Source organism: Eretmochelys imbricata, chromosome 5 (genome assembly GCF_965152235.1).
Source record: "Eretmochelys imbricata isolate rEreImb1 chromosome 5, rEreImb1.hap1, whole genome shotgun sequence".
In the NCBI taxonomy this organism is placed as follows: domain Eukaryota; kingdom Metazoa; phylum Chordata; order Testudines; family Cheloniidae; genus Eretmochelys; species Eretmochelys imbricata.
In genome coordinates this window covers 123,895,448-123,917,678 of record NC_135576.1, presented here as the reverse complement: position 1 = coordinate 123,917,678, position 22,231 = coordinate 123,895,448, and the positions used below count along the sequence as shown (strand labels likewise).

Here is a 22,231-nt window from a genome sequence, read left to right as displayed (position 1 = left end):
TAGCAACCATCACAACAAGGCCATGTGCAGTGGAGCAGGAGATGGTACTTGCAGAACAGACAGTTACTATGCATTGTCTTGCGTTTCCATGCTTAAGGTTGTACTCTAAAGGGAAGAGAGTTTTTCCAAAAAAAAACCAAAAAAACCCAAAAGTGTGAGGTTCTGCAATATCTGGTCCGATGTCTGCACAGCAGGGGCAGGAAGACCAGAAAGCAGACCAGGTCCCATCCTCACTTTTTATACCCTTAACAGACAGGCCAGAGGAAGCCCTACCAAAGATCAGAGACAGGAGTCTCTGAAATAAAGGGATTGGAGGTCTGCTCCCCATTCCCTTGGGGGAGACATTGAGGCCATAAATCTTAGGGCCTGCATCAAAGAGTGGTATTCCCACTCAAGCCTCACCAGGAAGAGCATCAGAGGTATTCTAGCAAGTAGGGACTTGAATACAAGATAGACAGCCTTATATACATTGTATGTCCGGCTGTCTGCACACTGCAGAGTCATTATGTGCAAAGTAACGGACAGACTCCTATCCCAAAGCCAACTATGGCTTGGCGATTCTAGCTGTGAACATTAAGCTCCATTTGAGCAGTAGTGAGATGTATTGCATTAGATCACCATACAGCCACTACTTCAGGCCTCCACCAGCACCTCTGCCTTCTCAGCCTCTGCTGGTTCCTCTGCCTTCTCAGTAGAGTCTCCAGCAGGGACAAAGGGTCCCACAATCCATGTGAGGGGAGTGTTCTGCACCACATATTCCAGCAGCTCATCCAGGGACTCCTGGGCTTCGGTCAACTTCTCCCGGGTCTGGGTCAGGATACCCTCAGACAATGCCTGGAAGGATTGGACATTGGAGAAGGAAGTCTGGAGCTCTCCCATGTTCCGGTAGGCTTGCTGGACCTTCTCCTGCAGAGTGGCAGGGAGACCCTGGATGTTGGGCAGGAGCCTATGGCAGGTGGTCCACACCTGCAGGATGAGGTTATGGGAAGTGGCTAGAGCCTGGGACACCATCTCCTGTAGAGAGAGATGGAAGGGAGAGTGACTATGTGCATGTGAAGCTCACTCCTGTCATGACATGCTGTAGACACAAGGTGCAGTGCAACAATGCAAGAGAGGAAGGATACCTCTGGCTGCGGTGAGCCATTGTCCTCACTGCCTCCTGGCTGGCCCTTGTGACACTCCAGCCATATCTGCTGCAGTTTCTCCTGCCCATCATGAGCCTTCTGACCCAGGGCCTGTTCCATCTAGGAGAGGGAACATAGGATTCCACAGCAACAAGTCACACACTTACATAGCTAATAGTGGCGGGGGAACTGCTTGTGCACAGGACACAATTCACCATCTACCACTACAGTGGGGCTGGTCAGGCCAGGCAGACGCTGTAGTCTATAGGCCAGTTTGTTAGCCTGGGATAGAATTTTGGGTTTGAGTTTGATACTCTTGTATTCTATAAGAGTGTGTGAATAAAGAACAGAGACACTGCATTGCTTTTGCCTGGCCAGATGGGTTTGTTAGTATAATGGGAACAAGAAAGAACAGTTAAAGCGTTACAGGGTATAGTGGGAGTGGAATATGAGCACACACACTGAGACTGCCTAGCTCCTTTAAGCCATGGTCAAGCAACCAGTTAGAAGGGGCAAGTGGGTGGAGGGAGACATATAAAAAACCCTAAAAGCCAAAGAAAAGCCTGGCCTTGGCTAGAGCACAACCTCACTCCTTACCCTTGGGATACAAAAGAAGTGGGACAAAGACTCCAGACTTATGACTCCAAAACGGAGCATGACCATAATGTGCAAGAGGTGCGACTAGGGGTGTCCACTACAGGTCTATTTGGGCCTGCTAAGAAGGAGGCGATGGGACAAAAGAGGCTCTGCAGCATCAAAGCTGGGAACAGGACACTGGGGAACAGACACTGCCAGCGTGTAGAGCTATAAATACGCTTGCTTGGAACTAATCCCAATTAACATTGCATTGCCTGCACTTCAGACTTCTGCTTTCTGTCTGCATGACAAGAACCAAGGGAGAGGGTGAAGGAAAAGCCTTCTCAGACACACAGCAAGTTATGTAGCTATCAAGACAGAGGGTTTACCCAAAGCAGACCTGGGAGGGAGGGGTTTAGTGTTCCTACCAGGTCAATGATTTGCTGGAGCTGGGAGAGGGCCTCCAGGGTGCGCTGCCTGGCTTGTCTCATCTTGCCCAGGGCGTGCTGGTAGGCTCGCTGGCGCAGCGTGCTCGACAGGGAACCCAGACGCACGTAGTAACTCCGCTGCTCTGCGGGAGCCTCTCCAGGCCCCTCCAGGGATACTGCGAGTTTAGCTGGAAAGGAACAGGAGAACCAGGATCTAGTCAGCAGGGAGCTGACAGGCACAGGATGCTTTCAGACCGTGTGCCAGCAAGCCACTCTTGTATTATTTTAGTTTGGGCTGTACTAGAGCCGAGAGCTGGAGAAAGGGAGCCAGCACAATATTACCTCTGCCTTCAAACTTTATCAGAGTTCAAACATCTGCCATAGGGCAAGTTAACTGACGGTAACTCGAACTTCTAGACTGTGGACCGACTCCAACTGTAGAAGTGTTCCCAATTCCAGTTTACACTGAGCTCTTGCATAGCACTTGCTACTCCAGTCTCCTATCCAGCATCTCAACTGGACAGTGACCTGGCCGGCATTGCCTCTCAACAGAGCAGCTGTACTGTCTATATGTGCAAGAGACAAGCCTCACCAAGCTACAAAATGCTACTGTGCATAATTTCAGCAACAGCCTACCATGAGCACAAGTCTTGCCCACCCCACTCGCTACAGTGCCATTGAGCAGGAGATCTCACAAGCACCACATGAGCGGATCTGGGATACCCGCAGGGACACTTAAGACTCCAGAATGGGGGCCGCAGTTGACTACTCTGCTCCCTGGCTTGAGTGAACCACCTACAGCAAGATTAAAGCTAGTTTGTGCAGGAGGAGGTGCTCACTCAAGGCTGGCCCTAGGCAGAATCTGAAAGCCACCACTTGGGTTTTGAGCATATGATGCACCTCCAGCCTTACTTTTTAAACAGAGAGAGAGAGCCATGCTTACATTAGTATTACAAAGCCACATCAGTAAAAGTAACCCCATGTGACAAGTGCAAGTTATGATGCACTGAACTCCTGTATACCAGCAATGGGTACAGTATGAGCAAGTTACACCTGGGCACCACCATTGATCTGTGGTATGGGGAGACGAAGCTTCTTGTCATCCAAGTTACCCCTAGGGCCATACCAAAAACCTGTGTAGGGGTATCAGAGACAGGGATCACGTTTCTTTAGGTTTATGAAGGAGTGTAGGAGCATTCTAACCAAGTTCCTCATCCGTCATCGGGAGGTAGTGATCCACCAACGACTCAGATGTTTCAAGTACCAAGTCAACACCACTCATGATTATCTGCCCCATGCTGGAGCCCATCACTGTGCTCATGCTGCCGGTCACTGCTGGTTTGGTCACCTCCATGCTCTCCTGGACAGCCCCTTTGGCCATGCCCACCATGCTGGTCACTGCATCCTTTGCCTCAGTGACCGTGCTGCAGACTGCATCCTTGGCATCTGTCTGTGTGGATGATACTAGCTCTTTGGCATCAGAGGCCACCTGCAGGCAGAGGAAAGGTCAGTTTATGTCCACTCAAAAGAGCAAGAGACACTTACACTTGGGCACCAAATTGGGGCAGTGAAATCCCCCCCACAACTCAAGCACTGACTCACCTGAAACTCCACTTCTCCCTCTGCCTGACAGAGCCTTCTGTTGGCTGATGCAATGCTCCTAGTGGAGATTGCATGGACCGCCCCTCTCCCCTCCCTGGGAACACTTTGCTTCTGCAATCTAGCAGCTGTGCTCGGTCAGAGCCTTCCTCAGCTAGGGCAGTACCAGGTCTCAAACCACTGCAGCCCTTCCCCTCCACAGGGAGCCCTGAAACAAAGGCTAGAGTTACCTGGTCATCTGGCTGTTGGAGGACGGGCAGCTTCTCCTCCAGTTTGTCCAGGCTCTCGCAGGCGTAGTCACTGGCTGATACTAACAGTTCTAGGATTAGATACCAAAAGCCTTTCCATTTCAATAGGCCATGCATGTTCAGGGGGGTTCCCCAAGTTCCTTGCACCCTCTATACATGTGAGGTCACCTCCTTTTCCCTCTTTGAGAGGGTAGAGAGGTGAACTAGTCAGAGGCTGGAGTAAGTTTGTGTTGGAGTCAGACTAGACCTCAGGAAGTGGTTCTTGTTCCTATTTGTGAACAAAATCACTAGACCACGCTGCCCATGTGAAGGAGTGGTTTACTTCTGCTGGGAGAGGCCCTCAGGTGGGAGAAGGACACTTTGTGAAAAGGAACCTCTCCTCCAGACAGTTCATTCCAGCACCTCTGTTCTGGCTGCCATGCCAGCATTGCTCCAGCACATGGCGCTGTTTGCGCCCCAGTGGAGTTACGCTGCTGGCCAGGGGTGGATTGTTGGAGAAGGTCTTTTTGGCTGGCAATGCTCAGCCTTACCCCACAGGAAACTGTGTTGCTCACCAGCAGGCTGGGGTGGAATAAAACAGAAGGCATCCAGTACACTACCTGGAGACCAAGTTGGGATTGTGAGAATGGGGTCGGCTAACAGCAGCAGGCATAGGGAGTTGTGTAGGAGGCTCCAGCTAAGCACTGCTTGACACGTCTCTGGTGGCTGGTACCAGAGGGTCTAGCAGGGGAGCTGGAACCAATGTGTATAGTGGTGGTGCTGAGAGCCATTGAACCAAAACTGTAAACCCTGCATATGATAGAAACCACTTCAAGCCAGGGGGATGCGGTAGCACCCCTGGCATCTATGGGGCCTGGTGGAGTTGTTTCTGCACCATTAATTAAGGGAGATGCAGACCTGTCATTTGTTTCTTGTACATTGTGACCAGCACTGAGTGGGAAGGCTACATGGCATGTTTGTGTTGGAGCTCTTCAGGGCTTGAGCCTGGATTTCAACTGAAGCCAGTAACAGGAACGGAGTTACGTCTCCGTGTGGACATGCTGAGCATAAGGGGTATAGGAGACAGCTCCACTCCTCATTCGGGCACAGCCCAGATGCAGCAGTCAATAGCAGTATTACAAGGCTGTGTATGAAGCAGATTAAATCATGGAGACATGTCAAGCCCAAGACATGTAACTGCTTTGGCCTGGTGGTGTCGAACTGTGCTACCCCCAGCAATTAGGAAGCTTCATTCACAGTTCTTTGTATTTGGCGTATAAAATGGTGGACCCCATGTAACTGAATAATGCGGACCATGGTTCAGAGTGGTGTTTGGTACTCATGTGCTATGTTGATGGGCATTCTGCAGCACCCATGATGTAGTCCGTGGGGATACTGGGTGAAGCAGGGAGCCCTTCTCCCAGGATGAAGGAGTGTCATGCACCTACACAGGAGAGGAAGGCTCCATTTCTCACTCGGGGAGGACATTTCTGTCTTGGGACTCACTTGGCAATTCACTCCCCATCCCCCTGCATATGGGATCATCCCCCCTCCTTCACTCACCCTGAGGCTCTTGCTGGTCCAGGATGGGCTGGGTCCCACTGACTGTGGCAGATGTGATGGTCCTCACTCCAGTCTCTGCCACATCACAGAGGGATCTGATGACAGGATGGGTCTCTTTGATGGAAGTGTAAGTGGTAGAGACCATGTCACAAGCAGCACTGACCAAGGGCAGACTGGCCACTCTGCTCACCAAGTTCTAACAGGAGAAAAAAAGGAGAGTCATGACCACTATTGCTTGCTAGTTAGTATGAAGGACTATGGGTAGGCCAGCTACCTTTACTCTCCATCACCCCCTTCAGATTTGAAGGTCTGCAGCCTCCTGGGCAAAGGAGGCCAGACACAGTAACACCAGAGCATTAAGTCTGTCAGCCACTTCTTGGAGAGCCCTTTAATGGTGTAGTGACTTCCTAGGATGGGGCAGGCCTCAGGGCCACCACACTCACCAGTCATGCTGAGGAGCAGCACCGTATTCTCATCACAGACAGAGTGATGGTTAGCTACTACTGTAGGTCACAGTAGCTATCTAGATTTACCAGCCAAGTTGGAACCTGGACTCCTCAGGAGGGCTGATGATGCTTCTTGTTCTGCTACCTAGGTCTAGGAATAGGCTGGTTCGCCACCACCATATGCCTGGGGCTAGAGCCACTGCAGCAGTCACTATAGGATGATGACTGGCTAGAAGCCTGAGCAGCTAGAACCAGGCTCTCACCTGCCAGATTTCCAGTACATACACTCACCTGTTGCTCCTGCTCCCCTCTCTTTGAGGGAGCATCCTGAACGTCATTCTCGTTAGAAGACATGGTGAAGCCAAATGCTGCTGGGGAAGAGACCACCACAGAGGTTAGCCTACCAACAAGAGGCAAGCAGTGCCCAGACTAACAGCTTAAATGCAGACAGTGTATTTTATCATTCCTCAAGTGCCCAAGGCAGTTCTATTGAGGGCAGAGTCATCTTACCCGTTACCTTTTCAGCCACTCTAGTTTACTCCAAGAGACTAGAGCCAACCAATGCAGCAGCTCAGTCATGCCACTTGCTTGCCATAGAGGGGTGGCCAAACCCAGAGGGAGTGGCACAGGCAGGTTTGGGAAGGCTGTGTAGGTTATAGTGACAACAGTTGCTTTACAATCCAGCAACCGCTAGTGAGTGTTCCTGCAACACATGACCACCAGCAAGAAGCCCACAGCTCCCTCAGCAGGTGCTGATAACTGCTTTGTCCAGCATCATTAAAGAGATCGAAATGAGAGAATACAGCCAACCAAGCTCACCATCCGAGCATCAAGCAGCTAGGAGAGCAAGGGTTAGGATTTCATTCTTACACTGCACACAGAAATAGTCAAAATGGGGACCACAAGCAGTTTGCCTTGTTTATAGCATTTCCCCTCATGTGGGGTTCAGAGAAAGACAGGTTTAGAGTTGGAGGAGAAGCTTGAAGGGAAGAGTTTCCTCAAGTACATGAAATACCAGCTACTAAGCTTGAAAACAAGCCTAATGGAAGGTAAACATCCCCCTGCAGACAGATGGCAACCCTGTGACCATCATCATGGGACCATTTCTAAGTGGTTAAGGATTCCCATTCTCACAGTGAGAGAGCTCCCCTCCCTAGAGGCACCAGAGTTGTTGACCAGGTGTTAGAGAGTCAGACCACTTGATGTAGAGATTTAAAGCCCCATCAAAATTTCAGCTAAAGCAGATTTGTCTTTTCTATGATCATATTCCACCTGTTTCTCATTAGCCCTGCCTTACTAAGCTCATTGATTAAACCTGGTTAATTGATTCAGCTTCCCAAGGCAGGTAATTCCTATCTACAGCTGATTAGTCAAGACCTCATAACAAAGCCATAAACTTTTAAAACACAACAAAAACAAAAAAATCCACCCACTCATCCCCACCCCCCAAACACTCTTGGGTTTCACCCAGCAAGGGTGACTGGGCAGCACTGGGACTAGCCTGACACTCAGGATTGGCAAGAAAGTCTCATAACTCCCTCTTCTTTCCTCTTCACTAATCCAGAGTTTCACAAATCACAAGACAAACTCAAGAGCTTTCATCTCTAAGCATCTTCCTTCTAGGCCAGTACTGAAAGGTCTGAAGTTTGTTTCTTAGTAATGCAGATGCCACACACTGAAATAGGTTAAATTAAAACCACACATTTCACAGCTGAAAAAACAAACAAAAAGAAACCCCACCAAACACTTCAGAAAAGGCCAAACAACCCATCTCTCCAACAGGCAGGCATAGTTATGTCAATAAAAACCACAGCCTACCTCAGCAAGGTTCTCCAGTCAGTTCTCAGATCCTGCACTGGTACAGTATACAAATGCTGCTCAGGCTTTATATACCAGTGCTGATGTCATCGGAGGGCAGGCCTAGACAGACAGCACCAGAAAGAAATCAGAGCTCTCCACCCTGACCAATGAGTAGCTTTGTAGGAAACACCTTTTCCCCTTCAGCCATCTTAACAAAACAACAGGTATTAATGGAGCCCTGACATTATAGATTCATGGGTTCCAAGGCAAAAGGGGCCATTGTGATCATCTACTCTGACCTCCTGTATAGCACAGGTCAGAGATCTGCCCCCACCCCCAATAATTCCTAGAGCAGAGCTTTTAGAAAAACATCCAGCCTTGATTTAAAAATGGTCAGTGATGGAGAATCCACCATGACCCTTTGGTTAATTGTTTCAATGCTTAATTACTGTCACTTGTAAAAATGTATGCCTTGTTTCCAATCTGAGTTTGTCTAGCTTCAACTTCCAACCATTGGATGGTGTTACACCTTTGACTGCTAGATTGGAGAGCTTATTCTCAAATATTTGTTCCCTATGTAGGTACTTCCAAACTGTGATCAAGTCATCCCTTGGCCTTCTCTTTGTTAGGATAAATAAATTGACCTCTTTGAGTTTATCACTATAAGGCAGGTTTTCTAATCATTCTCTGGCTCTTCTCAGAACCCTCCTCAATTTGTCAACATCCTTCTTGAATTGCGGACACCAAAACTGGACACAGCATTTCAGCAGCAGTCACATCAGTGCCAAATAGAGATAACATAACCTCTCTCCTCCTACTTGAGATTCCCCTGTTTATGCATCCCAGGATCACATTAACACTTTTTGCCACAACATCACACTGGGAGCTCATGTTCGGTTGATTATCCCACAAATATTTTTCAGATCACTGCTTCCCAGGATAGATTCTGCCCCCAACCCAATCCTGTAAGCATGGCCTACATTCTTTTTTCCTAGGCATATACATTGAGCCATGTTAAAATGCAGATTGTTTGCTTTTACCAAGTAACCTGTCCTCTTTATTATTTACCATTTCCCCAATTTTTTTGTCATGTGCAAATTTTATCAGTGATTTTATTTTTTTTCTTCCACGTCATTGATAAAAATGTTAAAATAATATAGGGCCAAGAACTGATCCCCCTGGGACCCCACTAGAAATACATCAACTCCATGGTGATTCCCTGTTTACAATTACATTTTGAGACCTATCAGTTAGCCAGTTTTTAATCATATGCCATCAGCTAGTTCATTTTAACAGGGATATTAAAATAAATCAGAGATTTCTCTGGAGTGCAGGCAGCAGGGCTATCAGGGGAATAGTAAGAGCCATAATTTTCGATGTTTTATCAGTGTGATTGGCTGAGAAGTACAACCACTGAGTGAGACAATGTCTCTCAGGGAATGCTTAGGGCTCATGATTCCTGCCCAGAAGAGCTGACCACTTCAGCACAGCAGGATTCTGCTCCTAGATGGCAGCATAGCTAAAAGATGGCACTTGGACAAAGCGATCAGCTCATTTCAGGTCTCCCAGGCTCCCATAGGAGGCCCCAGAATACACTTAGCTTGAGGCTGTAGCCCCATTCCACACTAGGATGTGGACCCTGTTGTTCAGTGCAATTGGGCATTTTCTGTGGTTGTTTGCTTCACTGTCTATTTTGGGAAAGGCCAGGGTGTTTTCTTTGGTCCAGGACCAGCCAAGCTGTCTCCTTAGTTAATTTCTGGCTATCCTTGTGGATTCCATTTATAATTTTAGCCTGTATTTTCACTAGCCCCAGCTTGTCTAGGAATACTTTTAAATGTGTTCCACAGGTCTCTGGTACTCCTTGGCAGCTTGGCTACATTTTGGTACTGCAGCTGCTGTGACAATTTTCCCTTTGGTGAAAACTGAGAGTTACACGAGCCTGGTGTGACGTGGACCAGGAAGCACCTGTGCAGACTTCCTGAGGAGAAACATTGGCATAGCACATAAAGGTCTCATTTTCTTGTGCATGTGGTGTATTTTCTCGTCTCTCATACTCACAGGTGAGTGGTATGGAACAGGGGAGACATTTTCACAAAACTTTACATAAGTGTTTCACTAGTTCATTGCAGAGGATTTTGCAAGCCACACATCTGGGGTTAATTGTATTTTTCAGTCAGAACTGACATTCAGTGAAACTCTAGCACTTGAACCAGGGATGCTTAAGTATAAGCTTCTACATCTTGAGCTAAAGGAGGCCATAGCATATATTCACAAGTGGTTTATACTAACTGAGGCCTGACTGATTTGGTTTCTTTGAAGCCCAGGAACTTCTAAAACAAAACTAGAGTCTTAATAGCATTCTTAAAAAGAAAAGGAGGACTTGTGGCACCTTAGAGACTAACCAATTTATTTGAGCATAAGCTTTCGTGAGCTACAGCGAATACAGACTAACATGGCTGTTACTCTGAAATAGCATTCTTGTAATCTGAAAAAGGAAAGCTGCAAGTGGAACCCCCTTTGATCACCCACAGCAAAGACACCTAATACTTGAGCTAGGGAAATTCTGTAAGTAACTTTGGTCAGAGTGACAACTCCGAGAGAAGGGAAGAGGAGTTCCCTCAAATTCCTTTGGGTCATTTCTCAAGTGTCTTTTCTAGCTGTGTTAATATACTGGGCCAAGTTCTGCTTTCTTTGAAATCCAAGCAGGGATGTTGAGTGCAGTAGAAATCAAAGGAAGGACCTAGTTATCTGAGCACTGTCTGCAAGCTGGTCTGGTTCCTGGGCAGGTGGTGACTGTTGAGGGTGAGACTACGGTCACCTTTCAGGGGAACATTTTACACCAGTACTTGTAGCAGTGAGGATTCTTTAGCATCATCCTGCATGAGATCAAGTTCCCCAGTCCCACCTGACTAGAAACACTTATCAGTGCCAGATTAGCTTCTCTGATGAAGGCTTTAAGCATCTCCTTTGTCAGGCCATAAAGCCAATGAGAGAGGTCGAGGGGCAGGACTCAGGGAAGGCAACATGTAATTGGTCAGGCTAAGAAATGGGGAAGAGAAGGCAGAATGGCAAGCCCCAGAAATCTGAGTGGTCCAGGGCAGAGCATCATTCCCATGGCCAGGGACTGAGCAATACTCCCCACCCTGCATTGTCTTCAGTGGGTGGAGGGGCAGAACAGCATCCATGGGAGATGGCATTTCCTGACATTGTTAGCACTCCGAGCCTGTTCAGCCCAGGACAGCAAGTAAGCAAAGGAACCAAAGTCAGGCTGCCCTAGTCAGGGAGAGCTGGTCTCCAGGACGTGGCTCAGTCAGAGGGTATATTCAAGGTGGGATAGCAAGACAGGAAGAGATCTGCAGATGAACACAAGGAAGAGACTTCTCTGAAAGCGGTTTGTGTTTATTGTGGAAGAGGCTAGCTGTATTAACATACAGAAGTGCTTAGTCACCAGCAGAGACCTTTTATATCTACCAGCCCATATGCACTTCCATTAACAAGGCTCAGTTACAGTTACCTTAGAGAAACCCAGCACAGGAATGAGAGAGGTGGGAGGAACACCGATAACTGAACTAGCAGTATTGGTTGAATGCTGTTTGAAGGAAGGCCAGGTGAAGCCCTCACACTGGACAAATGATACCTTAGAACCTCTAGGTGGACTGGAGTCAGCCCCCTGTAACCAGCATGTGCTCAACACCTCAGGATTCCCAAGGTAGTGGGGGTCCCATCTCTGACCCACCCTTCTCCAGCCTGGAAGTTGGGCTTCCAGGAAGCGAGAGCCAGCTCAGTAGGACCCATCAACAGTCTTAGAAGCCAAGTCACCATGAGTCACATCAGTCTAACATAAGTGTCAGTTCAATACAGGGAACCCCCAGGCTCAGGGGGTATCAGGGGAGTATTTGGGAAATGATGGGGATGACACAGCCATAGGGAAGGACAAAGTGGGGAGACAAGCTCAGGGAAAAGTTTGGGGGGGTCAGTCATAGCCACTATGCTCGGCTCTGCCCTCTTCCCATTATCATTCCTGGCCTAGTTACTCCAGTGCCAAGGCCCTTCCCAGCCGGAGTGACAGCAGATCACACCAGACATAACTTCTTCCCATAACCTCCCCATCGCCCTTCACACTGGGAGTAAAATCAAAGCAGGGAGTGCAAATGCCTGGAGCAGCTGAGGAGAGAGACGGAGGCCTGGGGCTGAGGCAGGTGCTCACCTCACTCCTTTAAAGCAAGCCTAGATATTCATACCCATGTGTCTGTCCCACAGAGGGATGTGAGTGGGCCTCCATCCAGACACACGACCTTCAGCTTCAGTGGCTGCAAAGGTCAGAGTGGGCAGTGTTAGACCCTGATTCTACAATGAGCCCTGCACAAACCAGCCCCTGCATTTACTCAGACCCCCCGTAACTTCAGCAGGCAGTGGGGAAGAGTAGCTGGGTTCCAGAGAGCTCTGCACAGGTGCAAGTATCCCTAGCACAGAGAGACCATTGCATGCTCAGGGCTTAGCAACCACCTTCCCATCCATAGCCCTGCCACATACGCAGCCAGCAGAAGCAACAAGCCCAACCACATTCAGAGCACACTACAAGTCTTCCTACCTGGGATCTACAGCTACAATCACTCATTATCCAGAGGGTGCCACCCAGGAGGGAAAGCCAGCTGGGGGCAGGAAGCATCTCTTTCCTTTTCCCATTCTTCCTTCTAATATTCAGACCACTGGGGTGTAACTGGTGTGATCTCTATGCTCACACCTTGGATCCTCCAACAGGCCTTTGGATTAAACACTTGAGCCCATGGGTGAATCATGCTGGGGTTTGCTGAAATAACTCACTGCTCCTTGTGCCATAAATACTGCATCTGGTGGGTTAGTCAGTTACTGCATTTGCTTTGTATAACTTAAGACTAGTCCAGCAACATTTTCGATGGGGTATCTTACGTCTGACCCTGGCTTGAGGATGTGTTAGAACCACTCCTTCCATATGGAAAGATTAGCTGTAGGGGCCGTGCTGGGGAAATGTAAGCTGCAATGCTCTTCATGGTGTAAATAAAATCCAGCTTCTTTCCACGTTTGAAGCAAATATCTGCTGATGTGAAATCCACTCATTGACTTCACACATTTTATTAGACATGGACTAAATAGCAAAGAGCTTCACGGGGCTTGAACACAGAAGTCAGATTAGCTGACCAGTACTCCTGAAGTCTGCACTTACTCTTCCATATCCCTAAAAGGAGAAGACTAAGACCTTTACTCACTCCAGCAAGGCTCCACCTCGCTAGTGCTTTTACTCACTCTTCCCCATGAGTTTGCTGGAGGAGCCATTTTTAATCCATAACACAGCAGGGTTTATGAACACACCACCAGTTCCACAGGCAGATTAGCTTCAGTAATTGCTTCCTGTCAGTTAGCAAGTTTCTGATTTTCCTGCAGAAAAGGACCTAGGGGTTACAGTGGACAAGAAGCTAGGACCTAGGAGTCAGCAGTGTGCCCTTGTTGCCAAGAAGGCCAATGGCATTTTGGGCTGTATAAGTAGGGGCATTGCCAGCAGATTGAGGGACGTGATTGTTCCCCTCTATTTGACATTGGTGAGACCTCATCTGGAGTAGTGTGTCCAGTTTTGGGCCCCACATTACAAGGAGGAGAAAAAATTGGAAAGCATCCAGCAGAGGGCAACAGAAGTGATTAGGGGACTGGAACACATGAATTATGAGGAGAGGCTGAGGGAACTGGAATTATTTAGACTGCAGAAGAGAAGAATGAGGGGGGATTTGATAGCAGCTTTCAACTACCTGAAAGGGGGTTCCAAAGAGGATGGATCTAGACTGTTCTCAGTGGTAGCAGATGACAGAACAAGGATCAGTGGTCTCAAGCTGCAGTGAGCGAGGTTTAGGTTGGATATTAGGAAAAACTTTTTACTAGGAGAGTGGTGAAGCACTGGAATGGGTTACCTAAGGAGGTGGTGGAACCTCCTTCCTTACAAGTTCTTAAGGTTAGGCTTGACAAAGCCCTGGCTGGGATGATTTAGTTGGGGATTGGTCCTGCTTTGAGGAGGGGGTTGGACTAGATGACCTCCTAAGGTCCCTTCCAACCCTGATATTCTATGAAGAGCTTGGTATCCCCAGTCAATTGGAGTACAAGCCTGGCCCTTTCCAATGAGATCAGGAGTAACCAGCCCTGGGAGCTGCTCCCATCACCACTTTGATTACTAGTCTCCATCTTTGAGAGCTACACACCCACTCCTGGTCACGGTGCTGTTGCAGTGCTGAACCCGGGAGATATTTCCTGGCCTGAAGCTTTTTAATAGCTGAAGCCAGAGTTAGGATAAGCAACAGTGATGGAGCTGCCTAGATGACACTACCCACTTGTGACTTCAAGCATAGACACAAAGCTCTCAGGAAAACGCATTACAAGCCCAGCACTGGTCTGATTATGGATCTCCCACAACCCTGAGCCACGTGCCTGTAGTGTTGTAAACCTAGCCAGGCCAATACTAAGCAGTGGGAAAAGTTAGGCAGGTGCTTGGCTAATGGCAGGGAGGAAGGACGCAGGCTGGCTGATGTCCATGCTTCAGCATGACTATCTGCTGCTCTGTTTCTTGCCACTAGTCTCCCTGTGTGTGTTTTGATAAATTCCAGTTGCCTTGAGTTGTCAATTCACCATCTCTTTTCCTAGACACTTCCAACCTGTTGAGCTTATTGCACTGGGCTTGAGGCAAGGTCTGGCACTGTCCCACCACTGTATGTGGCCCTTTTAACTTTGCTCATTACCAGTAGTAGGTTCTCAGTTCTCCACACACCCCCTTTCCTCTCAAGGCCATAGTACCCTATCAACCTGGGTCTTTCCCTCTGTTACTTGGTCTCAGAGTCTGTAATGCTACCTTGCTACACTCGTCTGGCTTCCAGTGGGTTCTTAATGGGCTGTTGCCTCCTTCTACTTGAGAAAAGTCTCAATGGAAGAGTGTCAAATGGAGGCACCTGAAGAGATGCCTTCACCCAGGAGACGAGCTCAGCCATTATGGAGCCCTGCCAGAGGAAAAATGGGGTGTGGGGGTGTGTGAAGAAGAGGGGCATGGGGTCACCTGTACAGTATGTTCGTACAGACCATGAGCCAGGGAGGGAATCACATTAAGCAGACAGCAATTTGAATGCAGTTGAGGTTTATTGTGACCTTAAACCCTAGTTTTACACATTACAAAGCTAGGAAAAATCAAGCTCAGCAGCACTTCTTATGTACAGATGAAAACAGCTGTGTGTCAGTTACAATCCATGTCCTGAGAGAAGCAGACTAGCCCTGCAAGGGATGCAGTCCTGCATGACTAGTGATGCCACCCTGTAACCGGTAATACACGGTTCTTGGGAAGTGGGCCTGGGAAAGGACATTCAGGTTCTTTAATTCTGCAGAAGGAAGAGTTGACCTCAGTCCACCATCTGCCAAAGTAGAACTATGGCCTCAGCGAGGAGACCCCACACTAGCTATGCAGGAAATTCAGCTGGATTCCTTCCAGCAGCAGGGGGAACCCTTCAGGCCTCCACCTTCTTTCCTTCCTCCACCAGCTCATCAGGACACTGTAGGGAGTCTCCAGCAGGAGTGAAGGGTCCCACAATCCAGTCCAGGGGAACATTCTGCGTCACGTATTCCAGCAGCTCATCCAGGGACTCCTGGGACTTGGTTACCATCTCCCGACTCCGGGCAAGGGCAGTGCTGGACAGATCCTGGAAACAGCCGGCACTGGAGAAGGAGGCCAGGAGCTCTTCTATACTGCTTGAGACCTGCTGGGCCTTGTCCTGGATAGTGCTGGGAAGGCCCTGGATGCTGCCCAGGAGAGTAAGGCAGGTGGTTTTCAGTTGCTGGGTGAGGCTCTGGGACATGGCTAGAGCCTGAGCTTCAACCTGCTGGAAGGAGAAAGAGACTGGAGTATCTACAAGTCTCCCCTGCAGATGGGGGGAGTTTGCTGAAGCAAGGCTGTGAGGGCGAGAAGGAGGAGAATACCTTTGCGGAGTCTGGATCCTCCTGCCCTTCCAACTTCCCCCTGCAGCACTGGAGCCACATCTGATAGAGACGGTCCTGGCCATTGTGAAGCTTCTGATCTACGGCTTCCTTGGCATGGCTGATCTGCAGGAGGAGAGGGCAGTTAGCTGGGAAGAGCAGGAGGCGGCTGGCCAGGGAAGCTCTCCCACAGCTAGGTGTGGGCAGCAGGCGGGCAGCACTACTGCAGCGACACAGCTGGGCCCAGGAACAAACAGTGCCAATGGCACTGAGCATGGGAGGCTGCAGAGACCGTGACCCACAGCAGCTACAGGGCAGGGGAGAGGGGTCATGTTCCTACCAGGTCAATGATTTGCTGGAGCTGGGAGAGGGCCTCCAGGGTGCGCTGCCTGGCTTGTCTCATCTTGCCCAGGGCGTGCTGGTAGGCTCGCTGGCGCAGCGTGCTCGACAGGGAACCCAGACGCACGTAGTAACTCCGCTGCTCTGCGGGAGCCTCTCCAGGCCCCTCCAGGGGAGTTGTGGCAAGCTCAGCTGGAAGGGGGAAGGGGTCAGTTGGCAGCAGTGGTGCAAGTAAGGCAGTAAGGTAAGGTACACCGCGCCATTAAGACATTTGTTGCTGGTACAACGTACTGGAATAACGTTCGGTATCCACTGAAAATGGCAGGGCTCTCAGGAACCGCAGCAGCGAAAGGAGCAGAACGCTCGCACCTCCGCCGGTGTGTCTGTACCGCCCCCAGCTGGCCCCCCACCAGCCCTTCCACGTAGTTGCATCTCCTGTCTGGAGTCTGTAGAGCCCCCAGCACGAGGCAGGGTGGGGTTGTTTGGGGGGTGGAAATTAAATGCCCCCCGACCTCCCTTCTGGGTCCCTCCCATGAGTCGCCGTACTGGTAAGAGTTAAAATCTACTTGCATCACTGGTTGGCAGGGCCAGGATACAAGGCAGGGATGCGTTCAGCACTCCCAAAGCTGGTGACCGATGTAATCTTTCCCAGGGCACGTTTGGATGCCCTGCAGCACCGAGCAGTAAGGCAGCCAGAGGCTGCACAGGGAGCAGCGTCAGAGCCATCAGACAGGGCTAGCTGAGGGCCCAGCATGAAGGAACAAAGGGGACGGCTAGTAGCCAAGCAAGGTTGCAAGGCAGCCCTAAGGAGAGGTGGCTCTTTTGGCAGCTCAGCTGTGAACACTGAACAGCTGTGATTCCAAACCACACCCCAAGACACCAGGGTCACATTGGTTTGTATTCAGCAGAAGGGTTCTTACCGAGCTCCTCCTCGGTCATGGGGAGGTAGTGGTCCACCAGCTGCTCAGATTTCCCCAGTGCTGTGTCTATGCCACTCGCAGCCATCTGCCCCATGCTGGAGCCCATCACTGTCCTCATGCTGCTGGTCACAGCAGATTTGGTCACCTCCACGCTCTCCTGGACAGCCCCTTGGGCCACGCTCACCATGCTGGTCACTGCATCCTTGGCCTCAGTGACTGGGCTGCAGACTGCATCCTTGGCACCCACCATTGTGGCACACACGAGGTCTTGGGCATCCAAAGCCACCTAGAGGAAAGGGGTCAGAGGAGAAGTCACTGAACACCTAGCGGAAGTGAAGGGCCCACAGCCTCATCCTGCTCCAGGACCGGTCGTGACACTCGTGGGGTTACCTTCTCAATCGGCTGCTGCAGGATGGGCAGCTGCTCCTCCAGTCTGTCCAGACCCCGACAGGCATATTCATTGGCTGCTGCAACTGAAACATAACCACAGAACTCGTTCCCTTAATTCCTTCACGTGCACAGATCTCGTGGGGCTGCTAATCTGTGTACACTGGAGGACTGGTGTTCCTAAGCAAATCTCCCCAGGTTACTGATGGGAAAGCCAAGGAAGAGGGGTTGGGCAAGTTGCCCAAGGCTATGGAGCCAGTCTGTTTCAGAGCCAGGTTTAGGAGTCAGGAGATCTGGCTGCCAGTCATCTGTTCATCCACCCCCAGCTTCTCCTAGAGAGTTTCAGGAGTCTCCAGTGCCTGCCATGGGCTCAGATCCTTTTAGCATTGGAGCTGTTTCCTGTGCCCTCTAGCAGGTATTGCTCCATGGCATTAGGTGCCATACACAGTGCATGTGGCTGTGTGGTACTGGGCCAGCCATGCACACCAGGGATTGTGCCTGGGCACTGCCTGCCTCTAGGCTGGCCCAGCTCACCGCTGGTACCTGAGCAAGAATCCTTCACAGCAGCTGCTGCAGCCGTCAGAGCTGCTCCGCACGAGGCCAATGCCTTGGCCAGATCACGTCTAGGAGCTAGCTGAGTTCAGGGGAGCAGGAGAAGGGAGTCTGTGGATTCTGTTTGCGGCCAGTTGGAAGCCGAGTTCAGTAGTGGGCCTAGAGCCACTGTAGGCTGAGCCTGCCCCCAGACCCACCTCCCCCGCCACACACACAGGAGTGTTCCTGTCTCCCTTCCCTTACTCACGCTGTGGCTCCAGCTGGTCCAGGATGGGCTGTGCCCCGGTAATGGCAGCAGAGGTGATGGCCCTCACCCCAGTCTCTACCACCTCACAGACCCCTTTGATGCCTGGGTGGGTCCCTTTGGTGGCAGCGTAGCTGGCAGTGGCCATCTCACAGGCAGAGTTGACGAAGGGCAGGCCAGCCACCCCGTCCCCTGCAGTCTGGGGGAGGGAAAGAGCAGTCAGCTGAGGAAGAGCTCCTGGCTTCTCAAGATGCCCCTCCTGTCTCTTTCCCTTTGCAACTGCCGATTCTGAAGGAGACTGTCATCAGAGCCAGGCAGTCTCCTGTCCCTGTCAGCAGGGGTTCAGTGGCCTGCCTGTGACATTAGTTACACACCCAGAAGCCTGGTCCCATTGGAACAGCTGCCAATATTCAGCAATCTCAGGAATGCCATTTGCACCTTGGCACTCCCACCAACAAAACAGAACTGTGTCACAGTCTCGTTCTGTCAGCGAAAGCAGGAATGGAGAGACCTTTTGTCTTTCCGAGTGCAGTCTCTCCCGATCAGAAACCATGTCTCAGTCCAGGACATGGTACAATGCCCCACTCTTTTTTGAGGGCCCTTGGGCATTAGTCAATGGGATTTGCCAGTGTTACAGTGCAGACAGCAGTCAAAGGATCCCCAGTGCTCCTCCTGGCTTCAGGAGGCACTTGTGGGCAGTGACTACGGCACTCTGAGAGCTAGAATCATTGGCTAGTGTTGTGGTTATGAGTCCCTGTCTCCAGCAGTGGAGACATTCAAGCTAGAACAGCCCTTCCAGCCGCCAAGCACACCTGCCTCCCCAGGAGGGACCCACCTGTTGCTCCTCTGCCTGGATCTCCACCTGTGGTTCATTTTCCTTAGCAGACATGGTGGAGTGAGATGTCCCTGCAAGACCCAAAAAGGAATATTGAGTGGCTACAGCAGGAAATAAAATCAATATTGTGTAGGAACATCAGGAGAGCTGCTCCCGGTCCGTTTTCTTTAAGAGCCAGACCAGGTTGTCCCCCTGTAGGAAGTCTCTCTACTGAGAGAACAGGCCAGGGCCTTAAACCTTTCATGTAAGGCAGGCCCAGAAACAGAAACAGCCAGTTCGTCTGGGTGTTGTCTTCTATCCCCTCTAGTGGCACCAGGACCAGTTAGAGAGAGAGATTAACGCATCCACTCTACAGTCTTAGCTAAGAGCCATATGGCTTTTAGCTCATGCAGTGGAGCTAAATGCATGAGCCTCTAAAGGGCCTGGGTTTGATCCTGCTGATGACCAGGGTCTGTTGGTGTTACACACAGATAGATCGATATTATAGTCAGAAGAGACCATTATTGTCATCTAATCTGACCTCCTGCACAACGCAGGCCACAGAATCTCACCCCACTTCTGCAAAAACCCTCTCACTTATGTCTGAGCTACTGAAGTCCTCAAATCGTGGTTTAAAGACTTCAAGGAGCAGAGAATGCTCCAGCAAGTGACCCGTGCCCCATGCTATAGAGAGAGGGGTAAAACCTGCAGGACATTTTCCAATCTCCCCAAGAGGAAAATTCCTTCCTGACCCCAAATATGGCGATCAGCTAAACCCTGAGCATATGGGCAAGATTCACCAGCCAGATAACCAGGAAAGAATTCTCTGTAGCAACTCAGATCCCACCCGATGTAACACCCTATTCACACACTCCCAAAGCTTCTACTCTGACTTCAAGACCCAAAAATACCTCCCAAGGGGAGCACCAGGACACCTGCACAGCTCATCAGAGGCACCCTCCTAGTTTAGTCTTTTCCCAGATTGTACTCTGGGACAAATGGAATTAGCCCCAGTACAATCACTGACAGAAGTTATCCTGCTGAAGGTAATAGCCATTGACTACACACACAGAACACTGAATTGAGAAGGTACCATTGGCGAGCATTCAGGGACCTCCAGAGTGAGTAGTGTTTAAGTCTCCCCGGATTCTGAGTTACGTAGGAGATGATCATAATGGTGCCTTCTGACCTTATGATCTATGAGTCTACATAGGAGATGCTCACTATGGCAGGCTGGTTATTTTAAAGCCGATTTAGCTGGTAAAAATACAAATATTTTCTATTGTCAGTTAAAGACTGGTCTGGTAAAGGAACAGATTCCAGTTCAGGTAAATTGACACCATCACCCCTAGAGGCAAGAGTGAGACCACTAACTAGAAAGCTAGGGCCAGGAAGCATTTCCCTTACAGGAAGGCACCAGGCCTGTTTTCTTTTAGTATTTCCTGCATTATCTGTTTCAGATACATATTGGTTACCCAGCACTCCAGTCTCAGCTGAATCAGCCACCTCAGTCAAGTGTTTCCACCTGCAGATCATTAGGACAAACCAGAATTCAGACCACAGCCAGCAGTCCCAATCCCCATCCCAGAATGGGGGCAGCATAGCTTAGCTCAGGTAGAGAGGTGAGTGGAGAGTTTTCCCATAGTCCAAGCTCTAATTTAGTTGTCCTTGTTCAATAGTCTATTCTTCTCTAGGGAAGCCTCCATCTCTTAGAACATACCATTAATCCAGGCCTCCCAGTCTGGAAGGCAGACAGTTACCTTCCCTGGACTGTTTGCTCAGAAGACTCAGCTAGAAATGCTTTACACAAGTACAGCTAGAAAGTACTGAAAGTAGCTAAGAGCTTCTGATCATTCAATCCTAGCTATTATTGGCCACCAGGAAAGACATTGGGTCACAATCTGTGTAAGAAAGAGCCCCCATCTAAACACCCAAAGAACCAGAGACATAGTACAGAGCTTAACCACACATCTTACCAAACTTCTACACTCCTAATCTTTCACCAATACTCAGACTTTCCCCAGGTCTCAGCCATTATATTCCTGTGATGATGTCATCATGGGGCTGGACACACTTGACAGACAGCTCAGGAGACCAATCACACAGCTGCATTCCCAACTTTACCCAGTGAGGGCTGTGAGCCTCTGAAAAGTTACAGGGTTTCAGAGTTGCCAGTTTTGGCTCCAGTTGGTCTCTTTGAAGAGTGCTTTTATGCTCCATTTCCCTGGTAACATTTTCAGCGTAGAAGGTTTTTTCTCACTAAAACAATCTAAGAGAGGAGAGTGCTGATTGCTCAAAGAGAGTTAGGTTGCCCCACACTGGGCAATAAGGGGTTAAAGACTGAGTGCAGTTAGCAGTTCCAATATAAGGGTCAGTTCAATACGTGGAACCCCAGGCTCAGGGGAGCATTTGGGAAATGATGGGGATGACACAGCCATAGGGAAGGACAAAGTGGGGAGACAAGCTCAGGGAAAACTTTGGGCAGGGGGGAGTCAGTCATAGCCACTATGCTCGGCTCTACCCTCTCCCCATTGTCATTCCTGGCCTAGTTACTCCAGTGCCAGGGCCCTTCCCAGCTGGAGTGACAGCAGATCACAGCATGTATAACTTCTTCCCATAACCTCCCCATTGGCCTTCACACAGGGAGTAAAATCAAAGCAGGGAGTGACAGTGGCCTGGGGCTGAGGCAGCTGCTCACCTCACTCCTTTAAAGCAAGCCTAGATGTTCACACCCATGTGTCTATCCCATAGGGGGATGTGAGTGGGCCTCCATCCAGACACACGACCTTCAGCGGTTGCAAAGGCTAGAGTGGGGCAGTGTTAGGCCCTGATTCTACAATGAACCCTGCACAAACCAGCCCCTGCATTTACTCAGACCCCCAGTAACTTCAACAGGCAGTTGGGAAGAGTAGCTGAGTTCCAGAGAGCTCTGCACAGGTGCAAGTAACACCAGTACAGAGAGACCACTGCATGCTCAGGGCTTAGAAACCACCTTCCCATCCATAGCCCTCCCACATATGCAACCAGCAAAAAAAGGAAGCCCAACCATGTTCAGAACACACTACAAGTCTTTCTACCTGGTGGCTACAATCACTAATTATGCAGGCAGTAGTGCCCTGGAAAGATAGCCAGCTGGGGGCAGGAAGCACCTCTTTCCTTTTCCCATTTCTCCTTCTAATATTCAGACCATTGGAGTGTAGTGAGTGTGATCTCTATGCTCACACCTTGGATCCTC

The 22,231-nt window shown here is 49.9% G+C and overlaps 2 protein-coding genes across 2 annotated transcripts; both read right to left on the bottom strand.

Moving 5' to 3' along the window:
- Positions 1-633: 633 nt before the first annotated feature.
- On the bottom strand, positions 634-6,317 carry LOC144264721 (perilipin-3-like). The gene is made up of 7 exons (XM_077816506.1): positions 6,255-6,317; positions 5,518-5,713; positions 3,958-4,046; positions 3,332-3,617; positions 2,129-2,316; positions 1,125-1,244; positions 634-1,014 (listed from the first exon to the last, which is right to left on the bottom strand). Exons 1-7 carry the CDS (start codon positions 6,315-6,317, stop codon positions 634-636), a joined length of 1,323 nt encoding a protein of 440 aa, XP_077672632.1.
- An 8,957-nt stretch (positions 6,318-15,274) lies between these two features.
- Positions 15,275-20,532, bottom strand: LOC144264720 (perilipin-3-like). Its single transcript, XM_077816505.1, has 8 exons — positions 20,472-20,532; positions 19,018-19,088; positions 18,186-18,381; positions 17,390-17,472; positions 17,000-17,285; positions 16,081-16,271; positions 15,744-15,866; positions 15,275-15,646 (listed from the first exon to the last, which is right to left on the bottom strand). The coding sequence occupies exons 1-8, from the start codon at positions 20,530-20,532 to the stop codon at positions 15,275-15,277; spliced, it is 1,383 nt and encodes a 460-aa protein (XP_077672631.1).
- Positions 20,533-22,231: the final 1,699 nt, after the last annotated feature.

Coding starts and splice junctions, on each gene's coding strand:
- LOC144264721 (XM_077816506.1), bottom strand. CDS start 6,317: ATGTCTTCTAACGAGAATGACGTTCAGGATGCTCCCTCAAAGAGAGGG. Junction 4,047..5,517: donor GGACCAGCAAGAGCCTCAGG/GTGAGTGAAGGA, acceptor ATCTAATCCTAG/AACTGTTAGTATCAGCCAGT. Junction 1,015..1,124: donor ATGGCTCACCGCAGCCAGAG/GTATCCTTCCTC, acceptor CTCTCTCTACAG/GAGATGGTGTCCCAGGCTCT.
- LOC144264720 (XM_077816505.1), bottom strand. CDS start 20,532: ATGATCTGCAGGTGGAAACACTTGACTGAGGTGGCTGATTCAGCTGAG. Junction 17,473..18,185: donor GGACCAGCTGGAGCCACAGC/GTGAGTAAGGGA, acceptor GTTATGTTTCAG/TTGCAGCAGCCAATGAATAT. Junction 15,867..16,080: donor TCCAGCAAATCATTGACCTG/GTAGGAACATGA, acceptor CTCCTCCTGCAG/ATCAGCCATGCCAAGGAAGC.